Genomic DNA, 25,403 nt, shown 5'->3' with positions numbered 1-25,403 from the left:
GTATACATTTATTTTGCTTGTATACATTTATTTTGCTTGTATGTATACATTTATTTTGCTTGTATGAGGATGTCAGTTCCTCAACTGGTATGCATTTGAACACCCATGTAGCAATACCTGCTCTGTTTGTTTATTGGTTGCTGAAATGCAAACGGTTCTGATGTGTTATACAGTGTTATTGCAAGTGCAAATGTTATATTTAAGGAATGACGTAAAACATCATCTGCAAATAAATAAAATAACAATCATTTACATATAAAATACAACAAAAAGATGTATGACAAATAATGATGTATAGTTAAAGACAATAGATTTTTATAAATATTCAAACAATAACTGAAAATTGCCGAACAAATAAAAAAAAATTAATTTGACTTTATGGAGATACATTTTTATGTTATAAGTATTTCTTTTTTTTTTTTTAATAGGATTTTCTTTTAATTAGATATCGTAGCAGTGTTTTATTATTAAAGTAATAATTAAATCAACTTGTTATGAAACTATAACTAATTATGTTAAGGTATTGTTTTAATCTCATTTAATTATTGGAGGTGAATAGCTTTCAAATTTTTTACCTTTATTAGACGAAGCTTTTTAAATGATTTCAAGGTAATCTACTCTTCAAGGGGATAAAATCTTTTCTACTTTCCTTTAAGTATAATGAACGAAGGGAGAAAGTATCCACTGTAAATATTCGGAATAAGTATTTTCAGAAAGAAACAAATGCGAAATATATTTGTGCCAATAACATTAAACACAAAACAGGGATAGTTCAAATCAAGCACTGACGTGTCAGACGCATCGCTATTGGAAAAAATCCATCAGATAATAACTTTACATATCAGATAAACACGAGTAATTTTCATCATGTATTTCTTTTTAATTTTGATTTTTTTATCATTTTGTTCTAATTGGAGATGGAGCATTCTACCATATGCCAGACATCATACATTTCAACAGAGAGATCTTTTCAAGATTCTAACCATTCTTTTAAGCGCAATTGTTGTTATCTACACTTGATTAACCAGATATATTTGCCAGATATTTTTTTTTGTAATTATTTTCATCAGTCCGGTTGCTCCTATAATTACTGGAATGATGGAGATCTTCCTAAGATTCCAATTTCTTTTCATTTCGTACATAAGACTTGGGTATTTCATTATTTTTTTCATTCTCAACTCTGTTTAATCCACAATCATTGAGGACAGTAACTTCTACCAAGGCTGCTTCTTTCTCCTTGTCCCATATCACTATGTCAGGTTTAATAGCTCTGTTTTCTAGGTATGTAGTGGAAGGGGTTGCATAGTCACAGTGGATGGTGTATGACTTATTTCCAACTGTTTTTTCTGGTATGTATTCCTAGAATTTGCTACCATATTTGATATTCAACTTTTTACGGATGATCCAGTGGAAATATTTACACACTCTCTTGTGTGGTATTGTATCGTTTCTCACAGAAGAATATGTCAAATGAGATTTAAACATTACCCTAACAAAGTTATTCTATTTAAAAAAACAAAGAAATGTATCTCCATGAATATGATGACGCATATAGAAAAGTATACATAAATGTTCTAAAACACAAATATTAAGTAAATATCAGAAACAAAAATTAATTCAATAGAAACAGATTTTGATTGGACTGCTGCTGTTTTGCCCACCATCCCATTCTCAGCATCATCTTTGGTTCAACATTCATTTTATGATGCATGCAAAAAGAGCTTTAAGAAATTAACTTCTAAGCAAACTTATCTTTGGCCAAATCTTCATCCTTCTTTCATTGAAGTTGTTCCTTATGACTTCCGTCCATATTATCTTCTATTTTCCTTTGCCGACTGACACTGCTACCTTAACTGTTCTACATCCATTAACCCAAGCACTCTCATTCATTTTTGACCATATCAACAAAGTCTGCTGTTCTTCTGTTTTACATTCGGGCATATGTTGGACAGCTTTTAGAAATTGTTTTCCAAACTAACCTATCCTTGTCCAGATCTTTATTCATCCTTCTTTCTTTCAAGTCGATCCATATCACTTTATCTCATGTTTTTCTTTGGTCTTCCCCTATGAACAAACTCTGCCATCTCAACTGTTCTACATCTATTGGACCAAGCATTCTCACCCATTCTTTCAATGTGGAAGCCTCCTGTTCTGCGTATATCTCCTTGTACTGTCCAAATTTAATTTACCTCTGAGCTTATCAGATTCTAGCTTGTCTTTAGCACATGTGCTACACATGCATTGTGTTGTTCTCGTATTATTTCTCTCCATGCAACACACGTCCTCAACACTCACTGCTCAGTTTCATTTCCATACATCATCACACTGTGTACATATTCCTGATAAACGCCTCCATTGTTTGACTACGGTAACACTCTACTGGTTAGTAATGGCAAAAGTTGTCTGAGCTCATTCCATCGACTCCTAATTTTAACTGTCATATTATAATGTAGTACATCTTTTTTTTAAATTAAACATATCAACATTCGGGACCCACATTTGGTATACAGGTAGTTGCAAGGAAGCAAAGATGAGGAAAACATTTGAATCCATCATTTTCAGTGGAACAGATATTTATTTACAGGTACTTTCCAGATAAACGCCTTGTCACTTGTTCAAAAGTGTTTTTGTACTCCAATGTACTTAACAAGACTCTATCATGTTGAACACGTGATACTCTATCCAACCAAGTTGAAAACATGTCTTTTCCTGTTGCTCTCGGGCCAAATGTGCAACACGTCTATCTCTTTTGTCTAACATATTTTTCTTTTTTTGTATCTTTCTTTTCTTTCTCATTTGCCGTGACGTCACCTCGCACACAGCTCAGTATTTGTATACATTGGCTGTTGCTACTGCTGCCATCCGTGCATCCATGCTCTGTTGCAATATTAGCATCTGCTCCATCCTGTGCTTCCATGATATCACCAAAATAACATCTTGCTTGTTATTCTAACAATGTTTAGGAACGAGGGCATGCTAACTCAATGGATCAAATAAAAGGTTCTGTTTGAAATTTCATGCAGATTCCCAAACTTGATAGAGAAATTTCTGAGTTTGACAAGGTTGGAAATTACATTGGCCAAAAAGTTTTGAGAATACCACTGATAACATAATGAGAATCATAGTCAAAATAATCCAAATTAGCAATTCTCATCTCCAAAATTCCTAAAACGTTTTTAAAAAGTTTGATGCCAAATCTGATGCTGAAAATTTTTTTTATGGATTTCTTCTGACTAAATAATGTTTTGAAAACCTGTTCTCATCCTGGTTGTTATATTTACGACGTTCCACGGATATAACCTCTGACCTATAAATTATTAATCCTCATCTTAAAAATTCCCAAACATAATATGTATCTTGATTATTATGAATTATGATTGATAATTTGAAATACAATTAATTGGATTTGTTTATTCAATGGCGTAATTAATGCAAATGGAAACTATGTCGGATTTATTGTAATCTCAATCAACATATTCTAATAAGAAGAACCAAAATATTCACGTTACAATATTTTGCACATAATATAAAAACCCAAACATACTAGCTCTCTCTCTCTTGCTTTTCCAATTTCTTTCAAATCTGACGTATGGAAACATGCCCCTAAAGCTAGGCCTTTAGTTAAAGGCGCACAGCAAGAAACATTCACAAACTAATGAACACATAGCAACAGCATATACACACTACTTGCTGAATTCTCTACCGAATAGGCCTAGTTTTAACACATGGAAACAATTTGTAAGATTTTTTAAATAGTAAAAGTACAGAATAGTTAACAACTGAAAACTTGTAATCCAAAACAATATGGTGGAACCTAACATGCAGAAACGATTTGTAAGAATTAGAAAGGTCTTAAAAATTGTTTCCACAAGTTAAAACGAGGCAGATTCAGTATAGAATTTTAATTCTTATATAAATTATATGGTATTGGATTTTTAAGGGATTTATGAGTTTTCAAGTGTTAACTATTTTGTACTTTTAGTAATAATAAATAAGGAAATATTTAACCATGTGAAATGATATAAATTTAGTAACACCCACCTTCCTTGCATCTTGGATGAATTGGTGCCATTGAACCTTGAATTGTTGGCTGGAAGAAACACGTTGCTGCCATATTTCCCAACGTTCTGTGAGGGAAACCATATGGTAGCGATATTCATTTAACATTTTCTCCACTAAAGTTACCGATTTAGCAACATCTAAATCTGAATCGTCTTTAACCTGTAAATACAAATTATACATAAATGTTAATAAAAAATGTTTCTCTCATTTTGGAATACATATAACAAAAAAGTATCAACATATCAAAAGCATAATATATGTAATAATTAGTTATCGAAAAAGGAAGAAAAACCTTAGCCTTTAAGGAAATTTTCAATGTTTTGTCCCCATTTTGGGGGAACTTCAGGAAATGATAGAGATGATTGAGGAGAAAATAAAGATACACAGTATGTATATAGAAACAGGAAGTATAGTGATAACGGAGATAGAAAAAAATATAGGATATATGGGAACATGTATAAAAGAAAAGATTAAGTGTTCCATTTATCTGTGTACAGCTTTTAGTATCATGGTAGGTTTCTTTTGTATAAAGATGAGTTGTTTTTTTATCTTTATCAATTTTATTTATTACTATTAAAATATCCATATGAAAAGGGACATATAAGCAACTTACTGTGGAGGATTTCTGCAGGAAGGTATTTCCCAGTTCTTGCAGTTCTTTGTGGATTTGAAGAGTTTGTGACCACATTCCCTGCAAGTTCTTCACTGCATCTTCTGTAATATCTTGCAGATCATCAGTTTCTGACCTTAAAATATTTTCAAAGCTTCCAGTTGAGGAAGCCAACTGCAAATAAATATAAAAAACATGAGAATAAACAATGAAAATAGTTTAGCAACATTTTAAAAACTATTAGTCCTTAATAGTATTAAATTTGGTTTTTAACTAATTACATAATAAATATGATAAGTAAGACTATCAAAGAAAATTGAAAAATTTGACTAATTTGCATATTGTGATGGCGGCCATTTTGAATCTATAATAAGGTTTACCATCTGCTCATGGAAAATTGTCACATTTCCATGCACATATTAGTCAATTGTTGAATGTATTGTATATATTTGTGTTGTGTCTTATAAAAAAAAAAACAAGACAAACAAAAAATAAAACAGTTTTGTATGAAGCATCGTCTGCTATTAGATTTGTCACATTTTTGCAAATGCTGTGCTTAGAGCATTAAAGTAAAAAAAATAAATATTTAAAAAATCTTGTATTGAAAAAGGCTGCTATTTTAAATGTCTCTTTATAAATTATCTTGTTAGAAAAATTATAATTGCACAGGGTTTTTGCATACTTATTGCAGTTTATGACCCCATCTGCAGCCATTATTTAAACAGATGGAAGATGCTGAAGCGATTATCTAAAAAGTTGTCAGAAAACAACAAATTTCAATGAAAGCATGAAGTTCGTTAAATAAAAAAAAATAAAAAAATTTTAACTGAAAATGACTTTCAACACATGTAAATGTGACCGTTCCTTCCTTTCCTCATGCTAAGTATCGCTTTATAAATAGAAAGCCATTCTTAACATCGGAAAATGCCACGTTTTGAATTAATCATCTAGCAGTCTTTGCTTTGGCATCTTCCGGCTGCTTATGTAACCTTCCAGAAGATGTTGAAGCGAAATTTCCATAGATTAGAGTGTACATTGGACAAGTATACTTCTTTTTAACAGTTTTTACTTTGGCATCTCCCAGTTTTTTACATAACCTGCTGGAAGTTAAATTGCTGGATATTGGGTCATAAACTGTACAAGTACCCTTTTTTTAACAGTAAATAGCTGGGGCTGTGAATAAAAATATGTGAATTTTGCAATCGACAAACTATTACTTACGTTATGTGTGATCTTATGAAAAGAAACAAAAATTAGGGACAATTCGATACGAATGGTGATGATCTTTTGAATATGAAACCATTGATGATGCAATGCCTCACTCATATCTTTAGCAGCTGGGCCTTCTTGATTCCCTGACATAACCAAGTTGGCAGCTGCCTCAGATAAGGACTGCATTTCAGTTTCTTTGCCCTACAAGAACAAAAGAAAATAACATTTTGTTAGAATGAGTAAAATGAAGATTTTAGACAAAATAAAAAAACAAACAAACACAATTTTGGGTTGAGCCTATTAGGGAGTGAAATAACAAACTACCGCTAGCATATAATGCAATGCTCTTTGTGTAAAACAAATGGAGCTTAGGTTCTGAATAATGTTTGATTATTGTAATTTCACATTTCCACTTTAGAAGTGTTGACTGTCGCCTAGGCGGTCGAGTTTCAATCATGGCTTAAAGAAGTTGCTAGTCTAGCTTCACTGAAGAGCTGTGATACAGCGAAACAGTCTGTCTGTGGATGACTAACATATATATATCTCAATAAATAAATTATCAATGAATACAAGAAAAAACATGCTGAATTTTTTATTTTTATTTAAGTCCACATATATAATTGCTCTCTTCCTTTTTCCCTATTTTGGTCCCCACATCAGTAGTTAACATACAAACTCATCCTTTCTCCTCCACATATACCCAATAAATCTTAACCTTCTTATTTTGTTATTTTAATCAGTTCCCCATATTGATCGTTATTTGTTATTATATCTCTTCAAGCGACACCTAGAACTGCTTTTAACATTCTGGTAAAAATACCATTTAGTGTTTTGAATATTTCACTTGTAAGGGTCGTTAGAATGATTAAAATAAAGATTGGTTTAAATATCATCTAATAGTATCAAGGCTACTAAAAGAAATGTTTTCAGTCTTAGAATTAAGGATTGGTTTGGTTTAGTTGTTTTACATCATATCAATCCCTTTCAGGTTATTTAATGCTGAATCCGGTCATTTCAGAAAAAAAAATTATGCTTCAAGTTCTTTATATATTCAAATATTTATTCATGGTGTTTGGTTTAGTTGTTTTTTTTTTTTTTTTTTAGTAAATCAACCCTTTTCAGGTTATTTTATATTGAATACGGTCATTTTCATAAAAGTTTTATGCTTCAAGCGTATTAGCAAAAGTATATGTTATGATTCTGTAGGTCATAAATGCTATCCAATAACGAGTTAGTTGTAACTATATTTATAGTTTCTGGGTAAGTTCATTATTCTGGAAATAGGTATATCATGCAAAAATTAGTAATATACTGATGTTGAGAAGAAAGACAAAAACAAAGAGATTTTTTTTTATAATTAATCTTACTTGTTAAGTCAAAAGTTCTACACAATCATCTAATGTGTATGACCATGTTTTATAATATATTTCGAGGTAAAATCTCTTTATCAAACCTTGTCACCAACATATTTCCATTTCTTAACATGTGGTAGCCTTTTATAAATTCTCTATATACTATTTTTATTTACTATTGATGGAATATTTGAGATAAAAATAAAATAAGAGAATAAAACTAAACACATAATACAATAAAAATAAACACATAATACAATAAAACTAAACACATAATACGATAAATCTAAGTTATTACATCAGATTGTAGCAATAAATAGCAATTCAATATAATTTAATATTCACAGTTTTAACTCAAATTACTTACCCTGACTTCTTCAAGTAGCTGTTGATGGATTTCTAAGAAATCCTTTGAGTTTGCAAGGCTTGAACCCAAATCCTTATGCCGACTGAGAGTAGCCAGGCCTATCTGTGTTAACCATGCTTGTAACTGAAATTGAAAGTTGACAAATATATTAATATTTCATAATTATATGAAATCAAAGTTACAAAAAATACTTCAAACATTATCAATGATAATACTTGCTTTGTATTATTATTATTATTATTGCACCTGTATTATTTATCACTACATTATGTATATTATTATAACTGTACTATACATAAATATTATTATAACTGTACTATACATAAATATTATTATACATGTACTATACATAAATATTATTATACATGTACTATACATAAATATTATTATACATGTACTATACATAAATATTATTATACATGTACTATACATAAATATTATTATACACGTATAACACCGTGCAACTAATTTCAGGTTTAAAAAGTGTATACCATATAAGATTCCTTTAGATTAGGCAGCGTTTTTATGTACTGTAAATCATATTTTATTACTGGTCACGAATGAAAAATTCTCCTATTAATGCTCTTGTGTTGAGTGTCATCCTCCATTTTTATAGTTCGGCCAACATGCCAGGGTTCAATTTTTTTTTAAAACGTTTCTCTCGCCATGTTCATCACTCACATCACTAAAATTCTCCACAAAATTCTTGAAAATGACAATTTTTCAAAAAAATGCACCTAATTCGACAAAAAAGAAGGCCAGAAATCGATTTCCATGCCATTATGCATAGAAAAATGGCCATAGATATTGTGTACTTTTTCGAGTGTTGCACAGTGTTATTATTAAATGTGTATTATGTATAAGTTATTATTATGAATGTATTATATATAAATTATTATTATGCATATATTATATATAAATTATTATTATGCATGTATTATATATAAATTGTTGTTATGCATGTATTATATATAAATTGTTGTTATGCATGTATTATATATAAATTGTTGTTATGCATGTATTATATATAAATTGTTATTATGCATGTATTATATATAAATTGTTATTATGCATGTATTATGTATAAATTGTTATTATGCATGTATTATATATAAATTGTTTTATGCATGTATTATATATAAATTGTTATTATGCATGTATCATATATAAATTGTTATTATGCATGTATTATATATAAATTGTTATTATGCATGTATTATGCATAAAATATTATTATTATACATACATTATTATAGATAAAATACATAAATCAATTAAATAAAAGTTTGAAGAAATTAAAATGCTTACGTTTTTGTATTTTTCTTGAAAGTTCAGATAGGCTTGATTCTTCTCCCAGGCATCGGCCTGTCGAGCCTTACAAATAGATTCAACACGAGCACAGCATTCTTGTAGTTCAGCATACTGGAATTTTGGAAATTAAACAAATTTGATTCAATTTAGAAAGGATCATTTAAAAATCGTGGCTAAAACTGAGCCATAAAAACTGAGCCATAGTCAATACATAATCAGAAAAATCGAAAAAATAATAAGCATAAGAATGTAATGCAATTTATATGCACGATTTCAGAAATATATATAATGCAATTTGAAATTTATATGCAAACAAAATGTTATATTATTTATGACACGATGTCAGATATATATAATGCAATTCAAAAAATATATAATACAATTTTAAATATATATAATGAAATTGTCTTTCCATACAAACAAAATGAATCTCATTCTTTATAATATCAAAAAGAAAAGCATTTTGAACAAACAACTTACCTTTTGTCTAACTCCATTAGCCCCAGAGTCTTCCCTACCGACCCTCTCAAGTAGGATTCGACCCTCGTGTAGGGCTTCCGTGGTAGATTCCACAATGGCGTTAGACAGTTTTGCACTTTCTTCTGCAAGAGCTGTGCTGTTCCTTGGTAAGTCCATGGTGTTAAGTTGGACTTCTATTTGCCCCAGCTTTGTTAGAGCCTAAAATTGAAGATAAATACAGACTTAATATTTTTCAAAAACAGTTTATTTTTAATGTTTTCACGTAAAATTGATAATATTAAAACCATATTGCAATTTGATTGATTTTAAATTATTTAAATTGTATTCGCAGCATTTGGGAAGTCGTGATAGATAAATATGTTTATCATATAAAAAGTACATTTGCAAATTGCATCATTTTTTAACTCTGGTGCAAATTATTTCCCAACGTTAAAGAAAAGTGTAATAAAACCTAGTCTTGATTTCAAAGGATTAATAAATACTGAAATAAACAAAATAAACTATTTTAGCGATATGTGTATAACTATGGTGAACTGGCTTGACTCTACAAGCATTTCTTCATTATCACTATCCAGTGAAATACTCTGTCTTCCATGCCAGCTAGAAATCCAATGCAACTATCTAATGTTCTGAATACAGGTCTTTTTAAATTTGTTGATTGAAAAAGGGCTCAATGAACTTTTAAATTTGGTTGAGAGCATGTCTAAAAGGATTGATCTGTATAAAGAAATCAAAAGGGAAAGCGATTCCATCCTAAGCATTTATTAAAGTAAATGTCTTGTTCTGTGTTATTAGTCTCGTTAAAGTTTCCTTGTTCAATTGTTCTTTGTTCAATAAAGCTTTTAGTGCAATAAAATTTGTTTGGCCTTTTTTTTTTTTTTTTTTTTTTGCTCACAAGTGTATGTATTCTCTGTTTATCTGAGCATTGTTGGCAGTCATCCTGGACATCTTCTTAGCACTGGAATTTGTTGATTGAAAAAGGGCTTAATGAACTTTTAAATTTAATATCTAATAATATTCATATTTTGTCAAAAAGTTAAATAACGTATTTATCTAATTATCCTCCAAATAAAATGCACATCATAATACAAGCATCTCCTCTTCAGTGTTCCACTTTGGTTGAGAGCATGTCTAAAAGGATTGATCTTTATAAAGAAATCAAAAGGGAAAGCGATTCCATCCTAAGCATTTATTAAAGTAAATGTCTTGTTATGTGTTATTAGTCTTGGTTAAGTTTCCTTGTTCTTTGTTCAATATAGCTTTTAGTGCAATAAAATGTATAAAATTTGTTTGGCCCCCCCCTTTTTTTTTTTTCTCACAAGTGTATGTATTCTCTGTTTATCTGAGCATTGTTGGCAGTCATCCTGGACATCTACTTAGCACTGGAATTTGTTGATTGAAAAAGGGCTTAATGAACTTTTAAATTTAATATCTAATAATATTCATATTTTGTCAAAAAGTTAACATATTTATCTAATTATCCTCCAAATAAAATGCACATCATAATACGATAGAATCATATTTGACACACTGGTCTCCATTAGATTAACAAAGTTAATTGACATTGAGTCTGCTCAGAATTAAATGAGTGACTATTTGCGAATATCAGATCCTTTATGTGCTCTGTTTATCTCAGCATTGTTGGTAGTCTTCCTGAACATTTTCTTAGCACTGGAATTAAGCTGCACCGACTCAGGAGAGGTATGGTTGTGATTGTGCAATCCTTGCTTCACAATTAAACACACAGCTACCATTATCTGAGGTATCCATTGTCACTCAAGACTGAACATAAATGCCCGTTAACCCACTAAATCCAAGGGTATCTAAATTCTTTTTCTATTGAGTTGAATCATTGTGTAATGGCCAAAAATGGGTTAGAATATAAAGTTGAAAGGAAAAAGTTATTTATTTTATTTAGAAAGTAAAATATTGACCTTGAAATAGGACAATAGGTATATGCAATATATTTTAGAAATCAAGAGGCTATACATTCACAATAAAATCTACGCATTACGGTAAGGAACAAAGCAATTCACACAAAGAGTTACATTGCACTTTTTGTCAATAAGATAGTGGCTTAATATTGCAAAATTCATTTATATAAATTCTTACATTATCAAATAAATAGAATTTTAGCAAATTTCACAAGAATTCTTAGAGAGTTCCGAGAACTCTCAGAAAAAAGTTGATTAATAAATGAATTGTATCATTTCTTCAGAGTAATTATGCGGTCAGCAATACTTTTATATATAATTTTATAGATTTTAAAAAGAAATTATTTAGTGTCCCATTTATAGGACTGTGGGACCTAATGGGTTAAGTTAAAAGAAGCTTTAATATTTTTAAAGAATAATATTTTTTCAAAATAATCCAATTTGATTCAGGATTAAATGACATGAGGGTTCCAATAATTTCCGGAGAGAAGTTGATGAATATAGATGAAGTTTATTCTTTTCTTCAGAGTAATTATGCAGTAATGTTATATATTATCCTATAGATTTTTTACAGAAATTATTTGGTGTCCTATTTATAGGACAGTAAGACCTAACGGTTAAAGAAGAATATTTTAGTTAACTACAAAAAGGAGGGAGGATAACTAAAAGAAACTGGTGTACGACAGGCATGAACCCATCCTGTAATTAGAAGCTGTCGACAATTTATGCCCGAGTTAGACTTTTGCCTAATATTCATATGTGTCAAATGTTGAATTATGTATTTATCAAATAAATTTGTTTTTTCTCTTTTCATTCTATATTAATTTGAAATTATTTAGTTTGTGTTGTAAAGTGTAAGCTTAACCTTATTTGTGATTAGTAGGGCTATAACAACAGCATATTCTTTTCATTGTTTTGACTCTCGAGTATATATCCGACCCAGTTAATCAACCGAGAACCACATCACTCTATATAAAGGCATATAAGATATCAACGGATACACACTCGAGAGTCAAAATAATGAAAAGAATATGCTGTTGTCCTAGCCCTAGTGATTAGTCAGGCTTCCACTAACCCTATTCATAGAGAAATGTATATGTTTACACTTTCCTACTCCTATGTTAACTAGGCATACCAAAATAGCTAGTATCACTCCAGTTGGTGCAAAATATTTTATAGTGAATTTCAAACGTTTTAAAAGTTGACATTTTTGCAAGTATAAAACACTTACCGCTTCTGCTTGTTTGAAGAATGATAAAGCCATCGCTATGTTCTTTCTTCGGTTATCAAGTTTGATCATGAAGTTTTCACTAGTTTCGTCCACAGCCTGAAGCCTTTGGCGAACTCCTTCAGCATCGAGATTAGTTCGGCGAAGGAGTTGGTCTGCGGTTCGAACCAATTTTAGAACATTGTCTTGAATTGTCTAGAAAAAGAAAAAAGAGAGAGAGACAATATGAAAGAGAGAAAAAGAGACAATATGAAAGAGAGAAAAAGAGACAATATGAAAGAGAGAAAAAGAGACAATATGAAAGAGAGAAAAAGAGACAATATGAAAGAGAGAAAAAGAGACAATATGAAAGAGAGAAAAAGAGACAATATGAAAGAGAGAAAATAGGGGGGAGTATGAGAAAGAGAAAAGAAAAATATGAAAGAGAAAAAAAGAGGCAATATGAAAGACAAAAGCAAGAAAAAAGAGAAATACGAAAAAGAAAAAAGAGAGAGACAATATGAAAGAGAGAAAATAGGGGGGGAAAAAGTATGAGAAAGAGAAAAGAAAAATATGAAAGAGAGAAAATAGGGGGGGAAGTATGAGAAAGAAAAAAGAAAAATATGAAAAAGAAAAAAGAGAGAGACAATATGAAAGAGAGAAAATAGGGGGGGGGAAGTATGAGAAAGAAAAAAGAAAAATATGAAAAAGAAAAAAGAGAGAGACAATATGAAAGAGAGAAAATAGGGGGGGGGAAAGTATGAGAAAGAGAAAAGAAAAATATGAAAGAGAAAAAAAGAGGCAATATGAAAGAGAAAAGCAAGAAAAAAGAGAAATACGAAAAAGAAAAAAGAGAGAGACAATATGAAAGAGAGAAAATAGGGGGGGGGGAAAAGTATGAGAAAGAGAAAAGAAAAATATGAAAGAGAAAAAAAGAGGCAATATGAAAGAGAAAAGCAAGAAAAAAGAGAAATACGAAAAAGAAAAAAGAGAGAGACAATATGAAAGAGAGAAAATAGGGGGGGAAAAAGTATGAGAAAGAGAAAAGAAAAATATGAAAGAGAGAAAATAGGGGGGGGGGAAGTATGAGAAAGAAAAAAGAAAAATATGAAAAAGAAAAAAGAGAGAGACAATATGAAAGAGAGAAAATAGGGGGGGGAAGTATGAGAAAGAAAAAAGAAAAATATGAAAAAGAAAAAAGAGAGAGACAATATGAAAGAGAGAAAATAGGGGGGGGGAAAGTATGAGAAAGAGAAAAGAAAAATATGAAAGAGAAAAAAAGAGGCAATATGAAAGAGAAAAGCAAGAAAAAAGAGAAATACGAAAAAGAAAAAAGAGAGAGACAATATGAAAGAGAGAAAATAGGGGGGGGGAAAAAGTATGAGAAAGAGAAAAGAAAAATATGAAAGAGAAAAAAAGAGGCAATATGAAAGAGAAAAGCAAGAAAAAAGAGAAATACGAAAAAGAAAAAAGAGAGAGACAATATGAAAGAGAGAAAATAGGGGGGGAAAAGTATGAGAAAGAGAAAAGAAAAATATGAAAGAGAGAAAATAGGGGGGGGGGAAGTATGAGAAAGAAAAAAGAAAAATATGAAAAAGAAAAAAGAGAGAGACAATATGAAAGAGAGAAAATAGGGGGGGGGGAAGTATGAGAAAGAAAAAAGAAAAATATGAAAAAGAAAAAAGAGAGAGACAATATGAAAGAGAGAAAATAGGGGGGGGGGGAAGTATGAGAAAGAGAAAAGAAAAATATGAAAGAGAAAAAAAGAGGCAATATGAAAGAGAAAAGCAAGAAAAAAGAGAAATACGAAAAAGAAAAAAGAGAGAGACAATATGAAAGAGAGAAAATAGGGGGGGGGGAAAAAGTATGAGAAAGAGAAAAGAAAAATATGAAAGAGAAAAAAAGAGGCAATATGAAAGAGAAAAGCAAGAAAAAAGAGAAATACGAAAAAGAAAAAAGAGAGAGACAATATGAAAGAGAGAAAATAGGGGGGGGGAAAGTATGAGAAAGAGAAAAGAAAAATATGAAAGAGAAAAAAAGAGGCAATATGAAAGAGAAAAGCAAGAAAAAAGAGAAATACGAAAAAGAAAAAAGAGAAAATATGAAAAGGAGACAAAAACAGGAAAATATGAAAAAGAGAAAAGGCAAGAAAAAAAAGAAAAAGAAGGAAAATATTAAAAAAAAAAAAAGAAGAAACAGGAAAATATGAAACCAAAATTGGAATTATAAAAATTACGGAAAAGATATTAAAAATAAGACTTTATTTGAAAAACGGAAAATATGACTTACGATTCCTTCTTTCTCATATTTGTGGTAATTATCAAGTTCATTTTGGGCGTTTTCCACTGAAACACCCAGTTCGGTTCTTTGTAAGTAGGCTTCACCAACCGTACGGTACCATTCCAATATCTAAAAAATAGTTAAATAAAAGTCATATTAGAATTTCAAAAACATCATAAATCCTTCATGCTATAGTATTTTGTTGTTTTTTTAATGGTTAGATATGTATAGGAATTGCTACTCCTGTATTGGCTTATGGTTCTCCCCTAACTGTGAGAGAAAACTAGGTGAGGGTCCAGCATTCGCTACCATATAGCATGGGTCAAGATTACTGAAAATACAATGCACAGTGCAGGTTTTTATATCAGTTTTATTTTCTTCTACATAGATGATCTTACAAAATCTACTGGTCACTGAGTAAAGTAACCATGTACTTGGTTACTGCATCAAGTATTTCCATGTCCCCGCTTGGTTAAACAAAGAAAAAATACATATTAAGTTTATACTTAGAATAAGTTATACATCCTTATGTTTCATCTTTGTGGTTGTACTGAGTTCATATTCACCAGATGCACTCAGAAAATTTCCCAGGTAGCTGAAAGAGTATCTCCACAGTGTTATCATCTAGCATAAATGGTAGTGTTGTATGCTTATACGATATACACATCACACTCTCTTTCTACAAAGTCTGGACTCAGTGTCAAACTGGGATAAGGGCTCTATGTAGAGTGCAGGTTTTTATATCAGTTTCGTTCTCCTACATAGACGATCTTACAAAATCTACTGGTCCATATCACTGAGTAGAGTAACCCTGCACTTGGGTACTGCACCAAATATTTCTATATCCCAACTTGGTTTAAAAAAGAAAGAATCTACTACATCTAAGGTGTTGTCATCGAGTACTATCTCTTTGTAGGAACGACTGTCAACAAAACATGCCTGTCCCAGGAATCTTCTTGTACTTAATGTTGGGGTTCAAAGCTAACTTACCCTTAAGATTACTGAACCTTTTTGTTCATCCAAAATGGACACAAGTTACATTTAATCCTGGTAGAGCTGCTACATAACTTATCCTAGATGTAGAGGTTACAGCTAGTAATGTTATTAGAGGCAACAGCTTATGAAATTATAAACAAAATTCATATTTGATCCTTTAAGAAAGAAAAAGGTTTAAAATGATTTACCTTGTTAACCTCTTGATCCAGTAAACACAACTGCAAACACTGTTCGAGCTGGAGTTTCCTCTGAGCCCACAGTTCTTCTAGGTGTCTGCGTCGGTCATGAAGAAGTTCAAGTAGGTGTTCTATTCCATAGCAAGCTGCTGTCGTTGCATGTCGGTTTTGTTGGTCCGCATGCATACCCATTTTTCTAATCTTGTCAAGGAGTTCATGCCCAAGATCTAAAGTTTGTTTGGATGATTCAAGAATACCTGAAACGAAAACAAAAGAAAGAAAAAAAAACTCTCATTACTGTTGTGAAGATTTGAAGCCCATTTAACAATGTTTCAATTTCATATTTGATGTTAGATTTTTAATTTGATTTCTAAATTATTTAAGTAAAAATTATATTTGTAATATTTGAAAATTTGAATCATTTTCAAATCATGTTTCTGGTAAGGTGTAGAAACAGCAGCCTAGAAACAAAATGGCTGCTATGTTCATGTTTTATGTCAAAAATGAAACAAAACAAAAAAATCCTTAGTCCATAACGATAATTGTTTGTAAGGAAAGTTTGCTTGTATAAAGAACTATTCATTTTGAACGAGAAATGAATATCTGAGCATTGGTGGTAAAAAGAGAGTAACTTGGTTTTAAAGACATGAAAGTAACAAGCCACTTCCTCAATTGCACATGCTCCAAGTCGGAAAAGAGAGAGTCAGAAATATCTTGATCATCAATGCTCTTCATTAGTGCATAAAGATAATTGTTCGTAAAGAAAATTTGTTTTGTTTAAAAGAAAGAGATTTTTTTTTCATATTGAATGATAATAACTATCTTTTGAACATTTTTATCAACCATCAATTGACAGTGAATAACGGTTCAAAACTCAATGAGAGAAGCTAGCAGCATTTCTTCTGTGTTAAAAAGGTTTTAGGGATAAGAAGAGATCAACCCCACTAGATTTCATAACTGATTTTATAATCTGTCAAGACAGGATAGTGTTTCAGGTGGTGCTTCCCCAGATATGATTGCAGTATTCCATCTTAGAACGTATCTAGCTCTTATACAAGTAAAGGACTGTGTCAAGGGTGAGGAATCTTTTGGAGCGGTAGGATATCAGATCAAATATTTTCCTGCAACGTTAGCACCAGATTTGATATGTAGTCCTCCATTTCAGATCTGCCATGAAAAGCAGTCCTTGAAGTTTATCAAAGAAGAAAGATTTCTCAAGGAAAGAACCATTCATTTCAAATGAGGAGTGAGGGTCTGAGCATAGGTGGTGAAAAGAGAGAAACTTTGTTTAAAAGAAATGAAAGTAATAAACCACTCCCTCAATTGCACATTTACTAAGTTGGAAAAGAGAGATCTTGATCATTAATGTTCTTCAAAGTGTTTCCATAAATAGTTGGGTCGGCTGCATAGATGCCAACGAATGATGTTGGAATATGATTTAGAAGATCATTTATGAAGATCAGAAAAATTGTTGGGTCTAGAATAGATCCTTTGGAGATGTTGGCATTGATGCTTTCGACATTTGCCTGTCATCAATTGCTTTTGTACACCTTGGGCAGAAAAAGGATTCAATGGTTGAGAGAACATTTCAGGATATTCTATAGCTAACAAGCGTGAAACATATCTTTGTGTCAGATTCTTGGTATATTTACAATGTTTTAGCTGATTCACTTGAGGGTCAGAGGTTGTGTCAGCTGAAATATCATCAGCTATATAAAGAGCAATATATATTTATGTGTGTGTGTGTATATGCCATAATCATGCAGAAACACAAGTTCTCATCAGATCACCGAAGTTAAGCAATTATAAGCCTGGCCAATACCACATGGGTGACTATTTGACAATACTAGATGCATTATATACCGCGCTCGGATATAAAAATTTCCAGGTTGGTATCTGCAGATGCATTTATTTCACTGGGAGACATACACCCTCAGTCTTTATTAAGATATGCACGTAGGAGAAGGAACACTCTGATGTAAAAAAACCTGAGGTCTACTGTCTGTTTTGTCTGGTGGCAGCCATTGCATCGACTGAGATTAGCAGTAATACCAAAAAGTGTGCGCAAAGCCTTCACCATTATAAACAAATCATTTGTGTGGATTTCTGAACAACTTAGTTGTTGTGGTGGATCTCATCGACAGGAGCATCATATGTCTCTCATACAAAAGTGAGTAAAAACTGCTGGACGAATCCATTTCAAATATTCAGGGAAATTAAGCAAGGAAATCTATTTCCATTTTTTTTCTTATTAATTTCTACACCAATTTAAACGTTTTTTCCTATGTCTATTTCTTTTTTTATCTTCACCGATTCAGACTGTTGTGCCATGTTAATCACATATCACCTCTTGCGATTAACATTGGCACACTAATTGCATTGCTGATAGGATGCATGAAAAAACTGGGCAATCCAGATTATGTAGAACCATGTTGCTGGTCAGAGCAAAGAAGCTAAAAGATAAACGAAATGAATAGAAAGCAAAATTAAATTACTGACATGTTCTTTGCAATGGCTGTGTGTGAAGCAATCCAGAAAGTTACGACAATGGCATACCCAAGAAATTTGGAAGAGATGACTTTTAAAGAAATTGGTGAGATAATAAAAAGAAATATCAAACTAAATATTAGTGATTGCTGAAAGAACAAAGTTCTTGTAAACAAGGCAGCATCTCAAAGAATCTATTGTATAATTCGTACACCGATTGAAAGCAAGATTATGAATTTGAAAAACTTGATGCCTGTGAAATGAACCAAGAAGATGAATGCACAATTAACCCTAACTGTAACATTACACACCCAGGACCGAACACGTTGTAGCAGAGTACGTCGCAAGGAACATAAGACAAATAATAACTTGACTCCTTTTTTTTAACAGTGACATCTATTTCCAAGTACTTTCTCAAATAAAACATGATCTTGCTCCTTCTCTCTGACCGCTGTCCTCTGGAACGTCCTCCACATCTCTAACATGATCGTCTTCTCTAACTTGCTTTTTTCTTTTTCTTTCTCCTTACCATGACATTATTTTGTGCACAACTTGGTATTGGCATATAGCTGTCGTCTGTGCATCCGCACTCTGTTATATAACTACAGACATTATTTTATATGAATATTTGTGTAAATACTGTGCAAATATTTGTGCAAATACTGTTTAATGAGAAGAAATTAAAAACAAAACTAAATTTAAAAAAAAATTTCTTTTATCTAAGTCTTAAATAATGTTTGTTAAATTAAAACAGATTTGGAGAGAAAAATATTATTTAAACTGGTATATCTCCTAAGATGTTTTTATACTAATCAGGCACCACTTATTTAGGGGAATTTAGAAACCAAAAATATTTCCAATTTTTTCTTTTTTTTTTTGGTTTCTACACCGATTTAATAGTTTTCTTTCTTTTTTTTTTTTTAAAATCTCATTTTTCTTTATTTCTTTCTACTTTTTTTTGTCTTCACTAATTCAGATATTATTTTACTTGAACATCTGTATGACGATGGCCAAGGCTCATTTTTTCCCATCATTTTTGGATGGATGATGCACATTTGTTGTGAATATAACAATCAAGTTGAATCCAAATAAAATCATTCATTATTGGTTCCCCGACAAAAGAAGGGTGGACCTGCAAATTCACCCTTGTCCATTCGTCCATTCATTTGTCTGAACTTTTCTCAATAACTATGCCTTGGAAGTTTTTGAAATTTTGAACAAACATTAAACATGATATGAGTAAAAAAGTAACAGAACGGATTTCCGGGAAATCTCAGGTTGCTCCCACCCCTAGGGGTGCCTTTCGGGTTAAAATGGCTAAAATTGACACTTTTGTGCTTATTAAAAAAATATTGATGCCTTGAATTTTTATAAAACTTTCTGAAAAGTTGTAACTAACTGATTTCTATATAATTTTGTTTGTCTATACTTCGCGATAACTCTTGGGTGTGCCCCAGGGACTCTTTTAGGGAAAATAAAAACATTCCATGTTTTTGGAATATCTTACCGTATTTGTCCAAAATTTTCTGAGTATGTCTATTTAGCAGTTTTGCATGGTGCTGAACTCAAATTTAAATATGTTAAAGCCTTGAGGACTTTTGGGGCTAAATGGGGGGGGGGCGGAGGAGAAGAAATGATGGACTCAAATTTACATATGTTAAGGCCTAAAACTGCACCGTTTGTTAATTTTCACCAGGATTTGACGTCCCCTGAGAACTTTTGGGGCTAAATGGAAGTGGGGGGGGGCAAATGCTGAACTTAGTCATTTTTTTATGCCTCCTTCACTGTGCACTCACGGGGGACCATGCATGCTTGACTTGTTTATTTTAAAAGCACAAAATTACCTTTCTTGAGTTCTTGATGCTGTTGGAGCAGATTTTGGGCATGTTCAACATCGTTGGCAAGTGGTACATTGATACATGTGTTCAAAGCTTTTTCAAGTTGATTTCCGAACTAAATTTGAAAAAAGTGATCAAACGTGTTAGAAAAATATATTTTGTTTAATGAAAATAAAAATGAAAAAACAAATCATAAATTTAAAAAAAAGTAATTTCTTAAATCTAAGAAAAATCTTTAATAATGTTTGTTAATTAATGAAAAAGTTTTCAAGGCAAAAATAGAGATCTGATTTTGTAAGTCTCCAAAAGTAAATAGTGTTTTAAATTTAAACATCATCACCAAATTACACACTTTTACTTAATCTATTATGATTCTTAGTTTAATTACGTTTATTTTATTTATTTTATTATGTGTGAAAAATTCATATTTTTTTTAACTGTTAAATTAACATTCAATTTATTTTCCATTTATTTAAACTAGTGATGGGGCGATTCCAACATTTTCCTAATTCTGGTACAATTACAGATTCTTTTCTAAATTTTCAATGCTGATTCTGATTCTTTTAAAATTACTAAATATTTAGCTATAGAGTTTTTTTTTTTTTTAAATAATTTTCGGATTTCCCTAAAACCCCCTGTAATAGGTGTATATAGTTTCACAAGCATAAAAATGCACTCAAAGGGGTTGGAGTGATGGCCGGTGATCTTTCCTGGTAATTTAAAATCAATAATCATTAATAATTTTATCGTTAGTACCAACAATGGAAAGTTAACTTTAAAAAAAATTAAAATAATCATTTTAGGGGCATCAAAAAATTAACACACATTTTTCCAATTCCAATACCGATTCTGCAAAAAGTTCTGACTTTTTTTTTGCTTCATCATTCCATCACTAATGTAAACTTATATTTCATATTCACTTAATCTATTTTATTTTATTACATTAGAAAAAAGTATTTTGCAACTAGTATAAAAAAAAGAGCTTAGTAAATTTTCAAATGTAACAAAAATATATATTAAGTGTTCAAATTACTCTTAATCGTATAATAGACTTACTTCATTAGCAGTTGTATGAAAAGCTACGCTCTGTTCCAGCAGCTTTCCACGGTATTCCAGTTTTGCATTAAGATCCTTCCAGGCCTCCCCAAGAGTCTCTGCCATTGCAGCACAGACATCCCGTTGGGATTCTCCTCTATCGACAACATTGGTATCAGCTTTAGCAAGGAGCTCTTTGATTTCATCCTCCTTAGCCTGAAAAGCACAGAAAAGATTTCATTAATGAAAATATTAATATTACAACAATACAAAAATATATCACTAATTTCACACACAGATATATATATTATGGGAAGGGCAAAGTGACGGTGACTAAGTGGTTAACAACACAGATTGAAAACTTGGGTTCGCCAGGTTTTTTCTATAAAAACACTTTCATCTAATTCACACCTGACCTGGTGTCTAACCTCCCGGAAAGCAAGTCCCTATTTACAATGCCTCCCCACAGGACAGAGTTAGACACCAGGGTCGGTTTTTAACGTGGAGAAAAGGTACAAAAATAAAAATTGTCTCAGTCGTGAAGGATTTCTCCTCCACTGAAAGAGAACGAGAAATGGAAGTGCCGCATCTGAAGGACAGATACTACACTTTGATCTTGGCCAAAAGGAAAGCAAGTAAATAAATACATATAAATTCAAAACCTTGAACCTCACCATTACTACCCCCTCCCATCTCCTTGACAGGGTTTTGGATAGGACAAACCTAATATATGAATTCAAATGATCTTTGTGAGACAATGTTTCTGAAATGGAAGAAAAAGCATATACATAGGTTTCACCACCACAACATTTTTGAGACGTTTAACTATGCACTTAATGAACACTAACACTATAGTGCAATACTTAACAATTCAACATTCTTACCCCCACTCAACTTCTTGTAGAAAACACTGCTATATTAGAACATACAATTAACAAACAAAACCTAGTTTTTATGTCAAATTGTTTATATGCGTTACAGAAAATCAGAAAAACATCAGTACCGTCGGTTTAAAACCCAACGCAAAGGGGACCAGTCTTTTGTTCTTTTATGTTGGACTCTCTTCAACCTTTATTTATATCTGTCTCACCGAAAAACAGATATGAACAAAGGCTGAAGAGAGTCTAACATAAAAGAACAAAAGACTGGTCCCCTTTGCGTTGGGTTTGAAACCGACGGTACCGATATTTTTCTGATCTTCTGTAACACAAATGTGTATAAATATTATGCTCCTATTTTTAAAGCACTTTGCTGGGGTTATTTCTCACCCTCCATATATATATATATATATATATATATTATAAGGTAAAATTAAAAGCTAAGAACAATGCGAGATTTTTTTTTATACAGAGTAAAATTAAATGAAAACAAAAGAAATAAATTTCTTTTTTTTGTTGTCTGTTTTTTCTTTTTCACACAAATTTTAACTCTAAATAACAGTAATTTTTTTTTTCTGTTGTATTCAATGGTGTCATAAATCTCAATATATTTCAGACCTATTAGTCCTTTTTCAAGAGAAGACAGCGGAAGAGTGTTCAAAATTGGAAAAGCAGCTGCAGAGTTTGCCACGTGATACCACGAAATATAGAACAAAAAATGACGTTAGGAGAACGTTAAAATAAATCAGTTGATGTTTGAAATACTTGTTGCGTTTGTGAATCAAGGGAGATGACTATTCAAGCAAGGGTTTTTTTTTTTTTTTTATTATTATTTTAATTATTGTTTTTCTTATGTTTTAAAATTATATTATAAAAGCGGAGCTCAATTCCAGTCTATTGTTTAGTGTGGGAGTATTTTTTGAAATAATTAAAGATTCGAGGATACGAAGTTGACCTACGTTTCTTGAAGAAGCAAGAATGTTGATGTGAAAATCCGGTTCTGAATTAATGCAAGTGCGAATATGTTTATAGAACGACGAAGCAGTAGTGTTTAAGTGCTCTTTAATGCAGTGGTGAAGCAATCTGGTAGTGCTTCCGATGTAAGATGCACTGCATTTAGCGCATTGTAGGTCGTAAACAACGTGGTTCTTAAAGCATAAACCTGTGTGTGATATTGGGCAATTAGAGAGTGAACAAGGGGAAGGTGTATGCGATGGATGTTTTCCGTTGAGCTGTTGTCTTAAAGTAGATCCAGTGTGGATGAGTTGAATGTTGAGTCCCTCGCTGCGGATGGCTTTTCGGATTGAAGATGAGATTTTGTCACTGAGGAAGGGTAGTTTTAGAAAACAATTGTTAGAGAAGGGTCGGGTGTTGCGTTTTTTCTTTTTAAGTGAGGATAGGATCGTATTAGGGTAGCCGTTTAGTGAGAGGGTCTGTAGGAAATTGTTAGTGTGTGTATGTTTGTCGGAGATGTTAGTGCATCTGTCTTGTATGCGTGAGATTTCGGCATGTGCGTAGTTTAGTTTGTCTTTGAGAGGTAGTGCAGATTTGAAATGTACGAAGAGGCGTTTGCTGGCGGGTTTTCTGTAGAATTCAGTGCATATGGTACCATTTTTTTTATTTGTATTTTAAAATCAAGTAGAGAAAGAGATTCAGAAGAGTCTGGGTGTTCTATAGTATGCCGAAATCTCACGCATACAAGACAAATGCACTAACATCTCCGACAAACATACACACACTAACAATTTCCTACAGACCCTCTCACTAAACGGCTACCCTAATACGATCCTATCCTCACTTAAAAAGAAAAAACGCAACACCCGACCCTTCTCTAACAATTGTTTTCTAAAACTACCCTTCCTCAGTGACAAAATCTCATCTTCAATCCGAAAAGCCATCCGCAGCGAGGGACTCAACATTCAACTCATCCACACTGGATCTACTTTAAGACAACAGCTCAACCAAAAACATCCATCGCATACACCTTCCCCTTGTTCACTCTCTAATTGCCCAATATCACACACAAGTTTATGCTTTAAGAACCACTTTGTTTACGACCTACAATGCGCTAAATGCAGTGCATCTTACATCGGAAGCACTACCAGATTGCTTCACCACTGCATTAAAGAGCACTTAAACACTACTGCTTCGTCGTTCTATAAACATATTCGCACTTGCATTAATTCAGAACTGGATTTTCACATCAACATTCTTGCTTCTTCAAGAAACGTAGGTCAACTTCGTATCCTCGAATCTTTAATTATTTCAAAAAATACTCCCACACTAAACAATACTGGAATTGAGCTCCGCTTTTATAATATAATTTTAAAACATAAGAAAAACAATAATTAAAATAAAAAAAAATAAAAAACCCTACTTGAATAGTCATCTCCCTTGATTCACAAACGCAACAAGTATTTCAAACATCAATTGATTTATTTTAATGTTCTCCTAACGTCATTTTTTGTTCTATATTTCGCGGTATCACGTGGCAAACTCTGCGGCTGCTTTTCCAATTTTGAACACTCTTCCGCTGTCTTCTCTTGAAAAAGGACTAATAGGTCTGAAATATATTGAGATTTATAACATCATTGAATACAACAGAAAAAAAAAAATTACTGTTATTTAGAGTTAAAATTTGTGTGAAAAAGAAAAAACAAACAACAAAAAAAAGAAATTTATTTCTTTTGTTTTCATTTAATTTTACTCTATATAAAAAAAAAATCTCGCAGTGTTCTTGGCTTTTAATTTTACCTTATAATTTTCTTCAACAATGCTTCAAGCAAACTACAATCTACTTATATATATATATATATGTAGAGTGTGTGTGTGTGTGAGAGAGAGAGAGAGAGAGAAAAAGAGAGAGGAGGGTATTTATATACTAGACAGTTGAGATTTCACTTGTTTAAAGGAAAAACGTTCATCAGCTTTTGATATGGAAAATAAAATTTAAATTGCAAAAGCGCATTCTCACTGTTGCTGCCAATCATTATTTGTTAAAAAAATATAATGGTCTATTGACCATCACCAGGTAATTTTTGTGAAATTTTAACATTATGTATTAGACAACAATTAAATTTTAAATATTTCGCAAATTTTAGTTTCTTTGGAGTATTTTTAAAGGGTGTTTTTTTATAAAATTTCCAATTTGAAAATTAAAATATTTTAGATTTGCATT

At 31.7% G+C, this 25,403-nt stretch overlaps 1 protein-coding gene across 12 annotated transcripts in view; it reads right to left on the bottom strand.

Annotated features, from left to right (window-relative positions):
• The window catches only part of LOC145241637 (titin-like), a 698,616-nt gene that overhangs the window by 620,783 nt on the left and 52,430 nt on the right, over positions 1–25,403 (bottom strand). For all 12 annotated transcript variants that reach the window (XM_080104717.1, XM_080104725.1, XM_080104729.1 and 9 more), the window contains exons 3-13: positions 21,369–21,563; positions 20,319–20,427; positions 16,000–16,244; positions 14,825–14,944; positions 12,560–12,751; positions 9,395–9,592; positions 8,912–9,025; positions 7,604–7,726; positions 5,894–6,085; positions 4,676–4,846; positions 4,042–4,221 (exon numbers count right to left, since the gene is read on the bottom strand). In XM_080104717.1, the coding sequence (XP_079960843.1) occupies positions 4,042–4,221; positions 4,676–4,846; positions 5,894–6,085; positions 7,604–7,726; positions 8,912–9,025; positions 9,395–9,592; positions 12,560–12,751; positions 14,825–14,944; positions 16,000–16,244; positions 20,319–20,427; positions 21,369–21,563 (1,839 nt within the window). The remainder of the gene's footprint in view (positions 1–4,041; positions 4,222–4,675; positions 4,847–5,893; positions 6,086–7,603; positions 7,727–8,911; positions 9,026–9,394; positions 9,593–12,559; positions 12,752–14,824; positions 14,945–15,999; positions 16,245–20,318; positions 20,428–21,368; positions 21,564–25,403) is intronic.

The sequence above is a fragment of the Euprymna scolopes genome, chromosome 20, assembly GCF_053919585.1.
Source record: "Euprymna scolopes isolate OS-2025 chromosome 20, ASM5391958v1, whole genome shotgun sequence".
NCBI lineage: Eukaryota > Metazoa > Mollusca > Cephalopoda > Sepiida > Sepiolidae > Euprymna > Euprymna scolopes.
The sequence above is the reverse complement of the archived record's forward strand: the minus strand, read 5'-3'. Positions and strand labels throughout refer to the sequence as shown.